This window comes from Oncorhynchus tshawytscha, linkage group LG01 (assembly GCF_018296145.1).
Source record: "Oncorhynchus tshawytscha isolate Ot180627B linkage group LG01, Otsh_v2.0, whole genome shotgun sequence".
In the NCBI taxonomy this organism is placed as follows: Eukaryota; Metazoa; Chordata; class Actinopteri; order Salmoniformes; family Salmonidae; genus Oncorhynchus; species Oncorhynchus tshawytscha.
Genome location: NC_056429.1, coordinates 75459811 through 75477438, shown reverse-complemented (window position 1 = coordinate 75477438; position 17628 = coordinate 75459811). Strand labels below are relative to the sequence as shown.

General features: G+C 42.1%; 1 protein-coding gene across 1 annotated transcript in view; it reads left to right on the top strand.

The window, feature by feature from the left end:
* Positions 1-17628, top strand: part of prim2 (DNA primase subunit 2) — a 100854-nt gene that overhangs the window by 63011 nt on the left and 20215 nt on the right. The window contains exons 10-12 of the mRNA XM_024430266.2: positions 103-288; positions 16944-17070; positions 17311-17393. Coding sequence (XP_024286034.1) covers positions 103-288; positions 16944-17070; positions 17311-17393 — 396 coding nt within the window. The remainder of the gene's footprint in view (positions 1-102; positions 289-16943; positions 17071-17310; positions 17394-17628) is intronic.

Sequence of the window (17628 nt, the reverse complement as noted above, 5' to 3'; positions counted from 1 at the left end):
AAATGGTTAATTCCATGCAGCTTGTTGATTGCATTACTTCCATGGTAGAGTCAGATAGTTGACTTGCCTTTTGCCTGCATATGTTAATGTATCTTCCTCTAGCTATCGGCCAAGTCCTACCCCCTGTGCATGAGGCAGCTCCACCGGGGGTTGAGGGACAGCCACCACCTCCGTCACGGCGGGCGCATGCAGTACGGACTGTTCCTCAAGGGCATCGGCCTCACTCTGGACCAGGCCCTGCAGTTCTGGAGGTCCGAGTTCGTCAAGGGCAAAGTGGACGCTGACAAGGTAACCTTCTTGGACTTGATTTGAGATTGATTTCAAATGAATTATTTTTTTATTTTTTTTGCGTGTAAAACTGCTCCAGCCAGAGACAACAGTACATGCATAAAATTGAGGCGATCCTCTCGGGTGCGTAACAATATGTTGAGCCTATTGCCAGTCCAATTTCTCAACTAGTAATATTTTGAGGTAGGAAGGAAATTAATCGTACATGGATAATAAACACAATGTATTCACAAAGAAAAGCTCAAGTTACTCAGATTGGTTGTATGGCCTAAATGTCCTCATACTTTATAGTTGTATTGATGAAAGAGTTCTGCCCTTCCTCCAGGATCTTAATTCTAGAATTGTCAGCGAATGCACCTCCTGGTATGTCTGCGGTACATTCAACAACAAAATGATTGTCCTCAGCTGAACTAGTCTCTCTTGGTTTCCACTTCTCATTCTGCATCTGAACTGTTCTTTCCAATTGATCCTCAATCACCAGAACCCTGATGAGGTTCCCATCTACCTTAGGGGAGGTGTTTTGAAAGCTGATACATTTGAATATAATCCTCTGTCAAGAGAATTGAGCGCTCACTCAAGCTGTTCCACTGTAAATTCCTTTATCGTTCAAGTGGAATTTCACCTCAGGCTCAGCTGGAGAATAACACCACCCACTTCCCAATTTTTCGCCCACTCAAGTCTTGGACACTCTATGTCTGCTGTATCTCTGGCTGTTAAAGTGAAACTCACCCCGATAGTGCATCCCTTAGTTAGGTCAAGTGTGCTGGTCTTTCTGTTTTCTAGTGGTATACATCCATGGCGGTAATGTTAGTGGCTAGTGTATTTCAGGCAGTACGGTTAGTGTGTTGTTGACTGGCTGATTGCACGTACCTGTTATGTGAGCAGTTATGGTGGGTAAACGAATGAAATGAAGCGGCAGTTTTAGAAACTTTGTAATTATAGAATGAAAAAAATGTTTTGAGGGAGTTGGCGCACTCTTTTTTTTTTTTTGACCCCCATTTTCAGCAGGACAGCGAATTCATACCAGGGGTGAAGGATAGGCTTTCTAATCTGCATTAACGATATGCGTATGAGGATTCTGCAAGTGTTATTCCCAGGCAGGATACATAGGCTAGAATGTATCAACAGCACATATGTAACAGTTATGCTGCAGGAGCAGACATATTCATTTACGGGAACCTTTTTGTACATGTATATTTGTACTTGAATTTTCAGTTGAGCTTGAATAATTTATGGATTAAGAAAACCAACATGATTTGGTGAAAGAAAACCAATAGCATACTTCTGGAAGGTTATGTTTTTTTATTTGTGAGCTGTGTTATCTTGCAAATGAGAAGAATATACCACAAGATGAATAATGCATGCTTTTAAAGTGCTTTGACTGCAGCAATCGTATTGATCAATGGAGGGCTAAAAATACAGGTGTTACATTGTGACAATACAAGGACAGGTGGGGAAGGGATAAGATGTGTGTTTATGCACTTCCAGTCATGTAAAATGAAGAAGAAACACAATGGTTCTCTTTCTGCAGATACTGCTTTTTCGTTGATTGTTTAAAATTGTGTGCAATTTTCAGTGACAACACCACAGAGAAGATGGGTGCCTTTGCCACTTTTTCTTTGTAAGAGCAAAAGTTAAGATCTAGCTGAGTAATTTTGGGACAAGATGTGTTTTGAAGCACCACATTACAAAAATGTCCTCAATAAGGAAGACAAATGTCCACAGATTACTGTAGTTTCACAATATTAACAGACATGCCCAACACAAGCAGATAGATTCAAACAGGGTCTTAGAAATTGGAATTGTCTTACAGGTTTTAATCAGAATTAAACACCATACATTTACATTGATGTACGCCTACTTGATATGAGTTAGACTAGCTAATCATGGAAATTAACATTTTAGTTTTATGTACATTCGAGTTTCACTTTGTGGTCAATGTCTACCCAGTAACACCATTTAACTGACGCTTGAATTTCTACACTCACTTTCATCCTGCAGTGTATACTTACTGAGCTGCCCTTCGATTTTCACAAGTTGGGAGGGAAAAGTCAGGTGAAATAAGTCAATACTGTATATTTTGACATATAAATGTACATTGATTTCTAGCAGCACTCTGCTCAAACACCTGAAATGAAATTATTTCTGTGAACACTTCTCCCTGCACACTTCTCAACTTTCTGACTGACTTAGGCATCCAGTAGATTAGGGTCATTATGAGACACCTTCAAGACAGGCCTTTTCCACTGAGACTTCAGCAGTACAGCGTGACGAACAAAACATTTGCCTTGCTGTACTGGTTTCTATGGAGGCACGCCACAGTTCAGAGTTGCTTTGACTTCACTACTGCGAAGCCACTTTCACACACACTCTCAAAAGCAATGAGGGTGTCCTTTTCCCATTCCTCCAGTTTCACTTCCTCCTCCTCCACATCCCCCATCCTACAGTAGCCTCGCACCATTTGTCCTGTTTAAGCGGCTCCCAGCCCAGGCGGGCGGACAGATTCTCTGCCGGTCATGGAACGCCACTCCTCAAAGTGACCTATTTTCAGGGTGGCTGGGTCCCCTCTGTCTGCCCTCTCAGGTGGAACCTGGACTGCGGCACACACAAAGCCCAGGCCTTTGTCCCGTGGTGGAGGAGGCAGCGGAGATGCAGGCTGGTGCCAGGCAGGTCGCGGCTCTCCCAGTGATGTATGTGCCGTTTGTGGCAGGCTGCATAAAGCCTCCCCATTTAGCATGTGGCTGAGAAGATTGGAGCCAGCGAGGCTGAAACGGGGCCTTGGCTGCCAGAGGTACCTAATGTTACAGAACAGGGAGGAAGAAAATTATGGAAGCGAACGTGATCGCCATTGATTTCTGGGTTTCTCCGGAAGGTATTAATTTGGATGACTACTCTCTTTGGTTCTGCTGTTTTGCAGTCATGATGACTCTGGGTACTTGACTATGATATCCCACGGTAGCCCTTTACACTCATACCTGTTTATGACTTGAACATGGCAGATTTGGACACCGATAAGCACCTAAATTGGAACGCAGTGGCTGTACACTAACATGCTATACATGACGTCAGAGCTGAGGGTCGCCGCTTCACCGCCCGTTATTTTGTTTTGACTGACAGCCGGTCTGAACTTGAGCGCCGCATGTGCAACAAGAAGTTGCCCCCACCCCTGCTCATAATTGGGCAACCTTTGCACATTTTTTTTGTTTCCTGAGTATGGGAAAAGCTGTAAATTACAAGGACTCAATGTATTTTGGAAGATGATCCAGTACATTGAGGATAATAATAAATACCGCTTTGACGTCATACAAGCCAAACACCTGTGAGTCCAAATGTGTCATTTCCATTTCCATATCATAAAACTCATGTCATATACAGTGTCAACATTTATGATCACAATGTTTGTTGTACAGTTACAAGATGACATGGCTTATACCCTGGGTTATCCTGAACACAAGGAGATAATGTTTGTTGTACAGTTACAAGATGACATGGCTTATACCCTGGGTTATCCTGAACACAAGGAGATAATGTTTGATGTACAGTTACAAGATGACATGGCTTATACCCTGGGTTATCCTGAACACAAGGAGATAATGTTTGTTGTACAGTTACAAGATGACATGGCTTATACCCTGGGTTATCCTGAACACAAGGAGCTGATGTTTGTTGTACTGTGAACACAGTTTGCAGTGAACCACGCAGCTGAATGCACTTGCCTTGTGAAAGCCTAACACTGTAAGATTGTATTTTGCTAGTCATTTTGGCAATAGAACAAGCTTTCAAATGATGCCCGCCTGACCCAGATTGCGATTTTGTAATGTACCTTTTTTGGATTGCGTAAACAACCGTGATTGTGTAAAGGCGGGGAAGCAGGGTTGTGTTCCAATCAAAACAACTACAAGTGTGCTTGCTGTAGTTCCTCAACGGCACAGCTAGCAGAGAAACAAAAAAACACCTTATAGGTGAAGACTCTTCTTTGAGTCATAAAAGTGCATTGGAATTACTTAGGTACTGTGCACACTTTGGAGAGGTGCATGTCCACTTGGAAACACCGGTTAGACCTCTCACTCAAACCCTTGTAATTGTTTTGTCTCGTGTTGCTCCTACACCATATTTTCCAAGAATGTTCTTACCATGTTACTGAATGTGTCCAGAGTATTTTCAAATTTTGTTAGCAATAAATGTGGCAAAGTACATGTAAAATGAACATGAAATCAAGTGTAATGTTCGGATTCAGTCTATTCAGGTGAACCGTTGTCCTCACCTTTAGTCTAACCTTTTAATTGCTACCATGGTTATGCATGTACTTTCCATGTTTATTTTGTAAGAAACATTTCAATTTAGCCCTATTCATATAGGCAAATTCCCACAATGTAAGAGGTTAAGTGAAGGTAAATAATTTGTCATTAGTAAAAGCCGTCCCAAGCTGATGTGCGATTAGGAGAAACAGCCGGAATCAGCTCAGACGTGGCGACTCGTGATGAACCAATGTGTGTAAGTTCCATTATTGATTAAGTTCCATATGAAGCTGATTTGGTGTAAATAAATAATGTCCAGAAGCTCCTTGGCCCTCTCCCAGCTCCTTCTCAGCCCTCTGCATGCTCCTGTAACATGACTACGTCCTCAGAAAACCCTCATCAATATTGCACTGTCTCGCGCCTCTGCACTCTGACCGCATACACTCCATATCAATAGCCTGGACCATATCAACCTTTTCTTCTCTGTGGTTGGAGGCCAGGGGGCCGGCAGGGCAGAACAGACCAGGTCTCTACTGCTGCTAAGCGGACAACATTTGTGTTGATGGAGCGTGGACAATGTGAGGTGCGTCAGGGTGAAACTCATTAGACTGGCTCACTGGCGGACCGACCTGCAGAGGAGCTAATCCTCCTGACTGGCCATGCAGGGACACGCCATATCTACATTAGTGATTCCTATTTCCTTTCCGAATCGCATTCCATCTAAAGATGAAAGCAGCAAGTCTGGACCAAGGTGCTGCCGGTCTTTATTTAAAAAATAAAAAAAAAACACAAAAAACCATTTTACAGTCTAGCAGGTGTTGGCAGCTTGTGTAGCAGCTGCGTGTCGGAGCATCTTTTATAGCGCCTGCGGGTGTAATGAGCCTATAAACACAGGCATATGGACCTGTGGAGTTGTACTGTTGACCTCGAGAAGCTGAAACCAACACCGATATTATGTTGGATGAATAAAAAAAATAAAAAACCTGCTACATATGTAGTCAGAGTAAAAATGCGTATCATAAATCTATAGGACTTATTTTCTTAGTTCCTGCTCACCTGAAGTAGACTCAAGTTACTTTGCCGACACCTCCCAAATTAAATATTCTTCAGTTATACAGTCACTAGTGAAAGTCTACACACCCCTTGCACAATTATCACATTATGCTGCCTTAAAATGAATTCTAAAAAGGGAATAAAGGTGTTTTTTCCTACAAATCTAAAAAAAAAAAAAAAAACTATTCAACATTTCACTCTGCGGTCAAATATGGTAAAATCAAAGGATTTATTTCCAATAAACTTTGATTTGCTTTTCGAAGTTAAATCATTTTTACAAATCCCCCTCCCATGCACATTTTAGATCTAGAATTCGAATTGTTTTCCTAATGATGTACACAACCTACTCCACATTTCCAAAGTGAAAGAATTAGATACCATTTTCCAAATTAATACAAAATAAAAAACAATGGTGCCTTGATTGGATATGTCTTCACACCCCAGAGTTAATAGTTGGTGGAAGCACCTTTGGCAGCCATTACAGCTGTGAATCATTTTCAATAAGATTCTACCAACTTTGCACAACTAATTCTTCTTTCACTTTGGAAGTGTGGAGTAGGTTGTGTACTACATCTGTAGGGGGAAAAATCGAATGTAATAAATGTTATGTCATTTTAAGGCAGCAAAATGTGGAGACAGTGCAAGGGGTGTGTAGCCCCACTAGGCACTGTAATTGGAATTCACAAGATGTGTTTGTTTGGTTTTCTCTGAATCATTCACAGGAAGTGTAATGAAATTGGTTTGAAAAGAGATGAGCATAGATTATCAATTGGTACACAACTCCAGGCTAGACCCTAATGACTTTTTATTACTGTAAAACTTTTATTCTACACGGTTTTTCTTTTTGAGTTTGTGTAGTGAATTTAGTATTGCGTTTGGACAGATGGCTTGATAGATGGGCAAACAACAATGGATTGTTTCATGAAATTTCAGAGCTGCTGTCATCAAAGCTTTTCAACATTGACAGTCTTTTTTTTTCTCTCTTCTACCAATGTAAACTTTAAAAACACATGCATCACTAGGCTTTGTTCTGCGGAGCTGTAAGTGCTGAGGGGTCCTTTTGAAGGATGACCACTGAGACAGAGGGCTGAGGAGGCAGAAGCAGCTCCCTGTACAGCCAGCCTAAGGAGTCCACCAGGAGAAAGGGTATAACTAGTCAGTTGCACCACTGAATGCATTCAGCCGAAATGTGTCTTTCGCATTTAACCCAACCCCTCTTCAGGATTCTTAATATTCTCCACTGGTGTGCAGCAACAGCCCAGCACAGCCAGATTCTGCCTAAGTTACTGTTGCTGCCTGCCGCAGTGTATCCTGGGAAGGTCTCCAGACTTCAGTCTAAGCCTGATGGGATGTTTGAGAGCAAGGCTACGTGTAGGAATTTCACTCCCAACAGTTTAGCCTCATTGATCAGCCCCTACTATCTTTCTCTGCTCAAGTAAATGGTCAGACCGCGTCTAATTGAGAAGCATTTCACATTTTCCGACATCGCTCTTTGTATAAGGATGATAATTCATGCCTATTGCAGTGTAAAATTGTGTAGGCCCAATACTTGGAATGCAAATCCTGATATTATGTTCACTTATGCATAGAGCCGTAAGAGTGGTTGGTTGTTCTGTGCCAATTAGTGGCAAGATATTCTACCACTACTGTGCAGAATAGCTGGGCTAAATAGTTGGGTAGTCCTCTCAATCTTACCCTCTATTTTTCTACTGTCTACCAAGGTCTACTTTACTGTGTATTTTGATCTGTTACCTTCAGGCAGTAAGCGGTGTATAATTTATGGTAAAAACGCTGTCCCCTTGCCAATGTCAAAAAAAGGCATGTGGTGTTCAACAAGCGCAGGATCGGCCCAGAGATAATAGGCTCAGACCGGTATAGTATCACCATTCATCCACACACCTGCGCGCACATACACGCGACACACACACACTTGCAAAGCAGCTGCTGGTTTAATTAGAGCACTCCCCTTCTCCTGAGACATCACAGTCCACAGCACCAACGAGGCCTCCTCCATCAAGCAGCTCTACCTGGCTGCCCTAGACGCTGTTTACTCAACAAAACCCACCTGCGCCTCCATGACTTCCCACCACTAATTGACAGCGAGAGGAGACACTCAAGGGTGGCAGGGTGTAAAGTGGGTGGGACTCACTGCTTCTAGATCCGTGAAGGTTTCAAGCAGGTTTGAACGCTGAAGAAATGTGCCCTTGACTGAAGTAGCTGCTTTACTTGGGTTGCTCCAGTGGGAAAGTCATTCTGTGTCCAATGTTAAATCTATTTATGCAGCAATATCGAAAGAGTTGGTCTTATTTGATCAGAGTCCAATTATTTTACTCGTGGCTGTCAAGGGCACATCATCTCTAAAGTAGCATCCTCTTCTCGTTGTCTCCTTTCCTTCATCGCCACTAATCTGAAAACACAATGGGTGAAAGGCTTTGACCATATCACTATCAGGCATCATGAAAACTATAGCTCTTACACTGCCTTCATTTGTCTCATAACATCTGATTTAACAATGTTTATCTGCAATGTAATGCGCTCAAAAGTTCCAAAAATGTCAGTTGGGTTTTGAAACATTTTTGCATATTTATCACCCCGATGATCTTTCAAAAGTTAAGACTTGGATTAGAAAACATTTTGTGCATTGTTTTGCAAGACTAATAACTTTGAGGACAATGGGTAACACAGACCTTGCTTGTTTTTATTAGTACTTCTTAAAGGTAGACTTAGCGAAATGAAGTTGCCACAAGCAACACCGCAGATATTGAGATGAGCGAGATGCAACACTTCGCTCTCAGTCACACACAGTATCTGGGCATGTGCACGGATTCGATTCACGCTGTTACAGCGTGGTATTCACGGAACCAAAATAGCAGAGAAGTTGAGCCTTGCGCTTCAAATCATATTTTATTTGTCACATAAACATGGTTAGCAGGTGTTTGTGAGTTTAACGAAATTCTTGTGCTTCTAGTTCCAACAATGCAGTAATAACCAACGAGTAATCTAACCTAACAATTTCACAACAACTACCTTATACACACAAGTGTAAAGGCATGAAGAATATGTACATAAAACTATATGAATGAGTGATGGTACAGAACGGCATAGGCAAGATGCAGTAGATGGTATCGGGTACAGTATATACATATGAGATGAGTAATGTAGGGTATGTAAACATATATAAAAGTAGCATTGTTTAAAATGGCTAGTGATACATGTATTACATCTGTAAATGTTTGTGAGTGCTTTTGGTGACAAGCCAAATTTCTTCAGCCTCCTGAGATTGAAGAGGTGCTGCTGCGCCTTCTTCACTACACTGTCTGTGTGGGTGGACCAATTCAGTTGGTCCGTGATATGTACGCCGAGGAACTTAAAACTTACTACCCTCTCCACTACTGTCCCGTCGATGTGGATAGGGGGGTGCTCACTCTGCTGTTTCCTGAAGTCTACGATCATCTCCTTTCTTTTGTTGACGTTGAGTGTGAGGTTATTTTCCTGACACCACACTCCGAGGGCCCTCATCTCCTCCCTGTAGGCCATCTCGTCGTTGTTGGTATTCAAGCCACTGTAGTGTCGTCTGCAAACTTGATGATTGAGTTGGAGGCGTGCATGACCACGCAGTCGTGGGTGAACAGGGAGTACAGGAGAGGGCTCAGAACGCACCCTTGTGGGGCCCCAGTGTTGAGGATCAGCAGGGTGGAGATGTTGGTACCTACCCTCTCCACCTGGGGGCGGCCCGTCGGGAAGTCCAGTACCCAGTTGCACAGGGCGGGGTCGAGACCCAGGGTCTCGAGCTTGATGACGAGTTTGGTGGGTACTATGGCGTTAAATGCTGAGCTGTAGTCGATGAACAGCATTCTCACATAGGTATTCCTCTTGTCCAGATGGGTTAGGGCAGTGTGGTTGCGATTGCATCGTCTGTGGACCTATGGGGGCGGTAAGCAAATTGGAGTGGGTCTAGGGTGTGCGTCGTTCTTTTGGTTCACCGGCTGGGATCCGATCCATTGTCCTGGGTGGTGGGCAAAACAGAGGATCCGCTTCGGGAAAGTCGTATTCCTGATTGTAATGATGGTGAGTTGACGTTGCTCTTATATCCAATAGTTCCTCCCGACTGTATGTAATAAAACCTAAGATTTACCTGGGGTACCAATGTAAGAAATGACACGCAAAAAAAATTTTTTTTTACTGCATCGTTTCCTAGGAATGCGAAGTGAGGCGGCCATCTCTGTCGGCGCCGGAAGTCAAACGCTCTTAGTTGTTGCGAAAATATACCCATTATGCTGTTTACTTTCTGCATCTACGTCATGTCACTGAGTCTACCTTTAAAGTTGTGGTTGAGAGTGAGAAATTAACACATGAAATCAATTTGAACCATCAGGAAGGGGTACTTGCTAGCAGTTAATGCTGTTGATTTTTAGGCCTGGATTAGCCAATACACTGTACTAATTGGATATGTTAACAGTTCCAGTCATTTATATTTTTTCACCTACAAAATGTGTTTATTCTGCATTTGTGTGATGAGCAGTAGAACAAACATTGTTTTGGCTTATGTCCGTGTGCTTGCTTGTCATTTTATAGGATTTTGTTTCTGCTTTGTTCCAACCTCCATGTTGAGTACCTGCCTTACAGTGTCTTGCAAAAGTATATCGACCCCTTGTATTTCTTCACATTTTGTGTTAAAGTGGGATTAAAATGGATTTAAGTGTTTTCTACACAAAATACTATCGTTGCAGAAGTATTCAGTGACTACATTGGCTCATGTTTTTAAACGGTTACAGAGTTCAATGTCTGTGATGGGAGAGAACTGAGGATTGATCAACAACATTGTAGAGCGTAAATAATACAAATATTCCAAAACATGCAACAAGGTACTAAAGTAATACTTAAGTTTGGTTAAACACAACACATCACTGAGTAACTGGCTCCTTATTTTTAAGCATGGTGGTGGCTGCATTATGGTATGGGTATACTTGTCATCAGCAAATACTGGAGTTTTCCAGGATAAAAAGAGATGAGAAGGAGCTAAGCACAGGCAAAATCCTAGAGCAGGGTTTCTTGAATGATGCTTTGGGACCCAAAGTGAGCCCTAAATATGTGAGAGGTGGGTCACGAGTTATGAGTAAACATTTAGAATCATACACTATTTCTTCTTAATTTGGGTCATTCGAGGGCAGTACATTACACATTTGGGTCTTGAGCTTAAAAGTCTTAAGAACCTCTGTCCTAGAGGAAAACCTGCTTTACACTAGACACTGGGAGAGGAATTCAACTTAAATCCTCATTTTAAAAAAAATAATTAAAAAAATAATGAATTTTCTTCCACTTTGACATTGCAGAGTATTTTGTGTAGATTGTTGACAAACAAATGACAATTAAATTCATGTTAATCTCACTAGGGACCTAGGGGTCTGAATACTTTTGCAAGGCTCTATGCAGTTGAAGTCAGAATACGTCCACTTAGGTTGGAGTCATTAAAATTCGTTTGTAAACCACTCCACAAATTTCTTGTTAACAAACTATAGTTTTGGCAAGTCTGTTAGGACATCTACTTTGTGCATGACACAAGTAATGTTTCCAGCAATTGTTTACAGACAGATTATTTCACTTATCATTCACTGCATCACAATTCCAGTGGGTCAGAAGTTTACATACACTAAATTGACTATGCCTTGAAACAGCTTGGAAAATTCCAGAAAATTATGTCATGGCTTTAGAAGCTTCTGATTGGCTAATTTACATCATTTGAGTCAATTGGAGGTGTACCTGTGGATGTATTTCAAGGCCTACCTTCAAACTCAGTGCCTCTTTGCCTGACATCATGGGACAATCAAAATAAATCAACTCAGAAAAACAATTGTAGACCTCCACAAGTTTGGTTTATCCTCGCAGCTGCCATACCGCTCAGGAAGGAGATGCGTTCTGTCTCCTAGAGATGAACGTACTTTGGTGCGAAAAGTCCAAATCAATCACAGAAAAACAGAAAAGGACTTTGTGAAGGTGCTGGAGGAAACGGGTACAAAAGTATCTATCCACAGTAAAACGAGTCCTATATCAACATAACTGGAAAGGCCGCTCAGCAAGGAAGAAGTCACTGCTCCAAAACCTCCATAAAAAAGCCAGACTATGGTTTGCAACTGCACATGTGGACATAGATCGTACTTTTTGGAGAAATGTCCTTTGGTCTGATGAAGCAAATATAGAACTGTTTGGTCATAATGACCATTGTTATGTTTGGAGGAAAAGGGGGAGGCTTGTGAGCCGAAGAACCCCATCCCAACTGTAAAGCACGGGTGTAGCAACATCATGTTGTGGGGGTGCTTTGCTGCAGGAGGGACTGGTGCACTTCACAAAATAGATGACTTCATGAGGTAGGAAAATTTTGTGGATATAATGAAGCTACTTCTCAAGACATCAGTCAGGAAGTTAAAGCTTGGTCGCAAATGGGTCTTCCAAATGGACAATGACCCCAAGCATACTTCCAAAGTTGTGGCAAAATGGCTTAAGGACAACAAAGTCAAGGTATTGGAGTGGCCATCACATCAATCCCAGAGAAAATGTTTGGGTAGACCTGAAAAGGTGTGTGTGAGCAAGGAGGCCTACAAACCTGACTCAGTTACACCAGCTCTGTCAGGAGGAATGGGCCAAAATTCACCCAACTTATTGTGGGAGCCTTGTGGAAGGTTACCCTAAATGTTTGGCCCAAGTTAAACTATTTTTAAATGCAATGCTACCAAATACTAATTTAGTGTATGTAAACTTCTGACCCACTGGGAATATGATGAAAGAAATAAAAGGTTAAATAAATTATTCTCGACTATTATTCTGGAATTTCACATTCTTAAAATAAAGTGGTGATCCTAACTGACCTAAGACAGGGAACTCTGGGTCTTCCTTACCTGTGACGGTCCTCCTGAGAGCCAGTTTCATCATAGCGCTTGATGGTTTTTGCGACTGCACTTGAAACTTTCAAAGTTCTTAATGTTCCCGGATTTACTGACCTTCATATTTTAAAGTAACGATGGAATGTTGTTTCTCTTTGCTTATTTGAGCTGTTCGTGCCATAATATGGACTTGGTCTTTTACCACAGGGCTATATGCTGTCACAACATACCCCTACCTTGTCACAACACAACTGATTGGCTCAAACACATTAAGAAATTAAGAAATTCCACAAATTAACTTTCAACAAGGCACACCTGTTAATTTAAATGCATTTGAGGTGACTACCTCATGAAGTTGGTCGAGAGAATGCCAAGAGTTTGCAAAGCTGTCATCAAGGCAAAGAATCTCACATATAACATATATTTTGATTTAACACTTTATTGGTTACTACATGATTCCATATGTGTTATTTCATAGTTTCAATGTATTCACTACTCATCTACAATGTAGAAAATAGTAAGAATAAAGAAAAACCCTTGAATTAGTTGGTGTGTCCAAACTTTTTTAACTAGTTCTGTATACCCATGCATGACAGGTAGGCGATCCCGTTCAACTGGTGGCCCATAGTAAATAAACGCTAGTGTTTGCTAAAATATAAATATGCTCGATCTTATGGTATTTAGATGTAGGTATTTGTTTATTTTCATTATCCTACACTGAGACCAGAAACTCCTATTATAGCAGTTCTATTTGTTTTTCCCTCCACTCCTCATGACTCGGTCCTCCATATAGCACTTAGTTTTTCTGTAGTTTAATAGTTTCTCATTCACTGCCCTTGATTGAAACCGGGTAATTAGGTAATTGACCCAGGAACATTGAGTGTCTGGCAAATCTGTACGTGAGTGGCTGCATGCTAAACCCTTCCAAACTATTTAAATGCTCCTTGAAGGTGCTACAGGTTTTTATTATTCAAGTCACTCCCAGGATGTAATCTCTGTTTCCATCTAGTTCTATGCTTAATGCCTCTGCCGAAGCATAAGTCTTTGGCGCGCTCTCGCTTTTGCTGTCTGCTCTTGATACATTTCACACAGCCAGACAAAGGTGGAAGAGCTGTGCTCTGTTCGCACCCTGACACTGAAAGAAAAGGCTTTCTGTATTGAAAAAAACAAAGCTTCTGAACATACATGGCGATTGCTTAGACTTCTGCCGTAAAGTCCACTTATGGGCTTGGACTCTCTGAAGAAACCTTTCTGAAGTTGGATTAAAATTGTATGGATTTTAAGGAGACTTTACATATTAATATATCCAATATCCTCTGTGCTTTCCACCTAAATCCAGAGCCAGTCTATAGCCTACAGTTCCCAAAATGTTAGACTACATGTATTTGTCATCCATATAGGCAGGCAGTGCCTAACAATTATGTAGCATGTATGTAGCTTGTATCCTCAAGCTATTTACCCAACCCACTAATATAATGGTCTCTGAAGGCTGCATGTTTCTTAACCGCAATAGCAGACAAATGTGCATTTTAGGAAGAGCCATGATGCATTGTGGAGTCCCTCATTTTCAATGTTGCCCCGAGTTTGCACCATTTATTTGACAAGGTGTTCTTAGTCATAAGGCTTGTAGAGGTGATTTGAAATGAAACATGCTTTAATGGCATTACACATCAAATGGATTAGTCCTAGTGCCACATCAGTCACAATGGACTGTCTCTGAGGAGCCACGGCAAGGCTTGTGTACACACACACACACCTCTTATCCTTTCTACTTCTGACACCATTGCCAACGTGTGTTGGACTGGAGATGTTAGCAGGCTGTACAGTAGGCCCACAGGGCAGACGCTGCATTATCCAACAGCCGTGTCAACATGCTTTACCTCCTCTCACTCTGGCTGCTTTCTGTAGTTTTCACACAGCCTCTTCCAAAACCCTCAGTAGAAATGAAGGACTGTTTGGGGTTAAATGAAGTAGTACCGGCTGCACGCTAATATGGCTTGTATGGTTTATTTCTTTCTCAAATTTTCCACATTGAAGCCAACTTCTTAGGATCTGTTACCTCTTGGGATGTGTTTGATAAAGCTTTGAAATGAGAGCTTCATCGTTTTCCTGCATGTTGCTTTTGTTGTTTTTGGTAGGTGTGCAAAACAGAATCTGAATGCTTTGAGGAATTTTTGGTATTGAAATAAATTGGGAAATGGCAAAATGTCTCCATTGTGATTCATTATTGGATTAGCTAGCTTTTCAGTTACGGGTTACAGTTTAGCGTCAGATATGCCTTGCATCAATCTCACTTCAACTAGCCTACATATTGCTGTCAAACATTGGAAAGAATAGCAGCTCTCAGGTTTTGAAATTACATTCCGTAAGGGAGCGCACACCGCACCGAATGTCGATCTGCCAGTTGTTCACCGTTCATTTGGCGCCACGTGTTTTTAAAAATATATATCATTTAGGGACCACCCGCCCGTGGGTGTCTTACTGCCGATATTTTCACGAGGTTGTACATGTAGAATCAGTTTGGACTCTGTTTGAAAATTATGTTTGGCACTCTTCATAGATGCAATTGCAAAGAAAAGAGGGTGCTGCCAATTTATTCCAGCTGGAATTTAAGATCAGTGATGGAAAAACAATGATCTTCCTCCAATGAGCATTTGCATACATTACTTTGGAAACAGTTGACATTAATACAGCAATTACTGTTAGAAAAGAAGTGGGGTGCACAGTGGCTCCGTGTGTGGCAGTCTTTCAGCGGAGCACTGAATTGCTGGCACTTCTGACACTCAATAGCTACGCCACTGTGTAATTAGACTGGCTTTATCTAACAAATGTCATTGTTGTCCTTGGAGCTCGGCTCCTTGTGAGTGGCTCTGACTGGATGGACCAGTAGGCATCCGGAAACAGTGGTCTTAAATCAAAGTTACCAACTTCACAGTTTGTGTGATTTCATATATGTACTTGTCAAAAAAAGATGAAGTCCTTCCCTTAACTATCTGTTCTCGGGGTCCTAAGTTTTTAGTGTCAAACTCTCCGTGCTCACTGTCACTTATTAATATGCATAGCAGTAACACAGGAAACTTTTACACAAATGTCAAAGCACCGACCAAAGCACTCCTAGAACAATTTTAATACAGTAGGCTGTGATCTTTAAACTGGAAATGGCTTCCTAAATCCTTAGGAGCACCATATAATTAATATATGATTGGTGAGTAGTTTTTATCGCTCCTGAGATTGCCACGATGCAGCTGCTCACCTTGTCAAGTCCAGGGGTTTTATTGCAACTGTAATGGATTATGATGAGTACCATTGTGATTAATGTTTTCTCGCTCTCCCGCAGCCCTCTGTTGATTTTACCGTCAGGGGGAGGCCGTATTTCCCTTTTGAGCAGCTACAAGAGTACATATGATTGGTAAATTGAGTTCACCTCTGAGATTGAATGCAGTGACCCCCATCGAACGCAAACACTGTAATGGTTTCTTAAGCACATGCCATATATTTTGGAGCAGGACAGGAGGCGGACCCTCTGAGGTGGCGGTATCGACAGTAGGTCTGCCTGCAGAGAGGGGGAGGCTGTGGCTATGGAATGGAAAGATTCAGATGCTTTAGAGCAGGGTTTCTCAAACTCTGTCCTCAGGACCCCAAGGGGTGCACGTTTTGGTTTTTGCCCTAACACTACACAGCTGATTCAAATCATCAACTAATCATCAAGCTTTGATTTGAATCAGCTGTGTAGTGTTAGGGCAAAAACAAAACATGCACCCCTTTGGGTCCCCAGGACTGAGTTTGTGAAACGCTGCTTCAGAGGTTCTGCTGTCACTGTTGAATGCTTCTTTTAATTTTCAGTGGATCAGCGGTTTAGTTGGGTTTTCTTGAATTATTCAACTGGGTGAGTTTTGAGCACTTTTTTTCCCCATATGTGTTTGTCTTATAGGCCTATGTATTTTTTTCACACGGATTGATGGTTTTGATTGTACCATCCACAACAATGGGTCCACAATTCAATAGGAACTTTCCAATAACGGGTTGTCTGTGTATGGGTTGTCTAGTGTATGGGCCTGTAATGTGACTGTGTGATTGGCGTTTTTACTGCTTTAAATCGGTCTCCTTATGTTAACGCCTTTCTGACAAATGATCACAGCATATATGTGAAGAGGTATGCAGCCAGTAACAGGGAAGAGAGAGACGGAGGGGGGCACTACCCATAATCCAGTAACAGGGAAGAGAGAGACGGAGAGGGGGGGGGTTGTGATCCAGTAACGGCTGTCTGGAGTTTGGAAACACCTCTGCAGCAGGTTCCCTTTAATAGCTCAATATTTCATGGCGGAAAACACCCTGCCGCCACCGACATGATGTATGACAACGTCTCTGTTTTCACCCGCACCCCCCATTCCTTCCTCCCTCCATTCCTCCCTCCATTCCCTTGCCCTCTTTCACTACAACCCCATGTCTCACCTCTCTTTTCTCTCGCTCTCTTTTTGCCTTGCAGTTTGACAAAGCATATGCCTACAGCATCCGCCACATGTTCGGGAAGGAAGGCAAGCGCACTGACTACACCCCTTACAGTTGCATGAAGGTGATTTTGTCAAACCCACCCAGCCAAGGCGACCAGCACGGTAAGTCATGGACCTGGAGAGATGCATGGTTATTGCACACATGATGAGCCCTTTTTTATCATTATTAGCATTTTAAGCCTATAGCTTGATAGCAGTGATACCCTATGAACCCAGCCATAACAAATGCAAGGCAGTGTTTTGATTACAATGTCTAATCGTTTGACCCATGCAAAACATTTTTTTATTGTGAATACCTGCCATTCTCTCATGCCTAATTTCTCTATGACCTGGTGGTTGCAGGGTGTCCATTCCGACACAGTGACCCAGAGCTGCTGAAGCAGAAGCTGCAGTCCTATAAGGTCTCCCCCAGCGGCATCAGTCAGGTGGGTAAGGCCCAGAACATGCCTGAGGCTGTTCTGTTCTCTCAGATGCTCTGTTAACCCATGGAACAATGCACCATTAACTGACTGCAGTTGTCACTAATATGTTCAGGCAGTCTCATCTACATGATTTACTTTGTATGTATGAATGTAGTTTAACCTGGTGATCTATTGTAATGATCTTTTACTGACAATAAATAGTCCTAGATGGCAAGAAACAAACGCACATTACTGACGT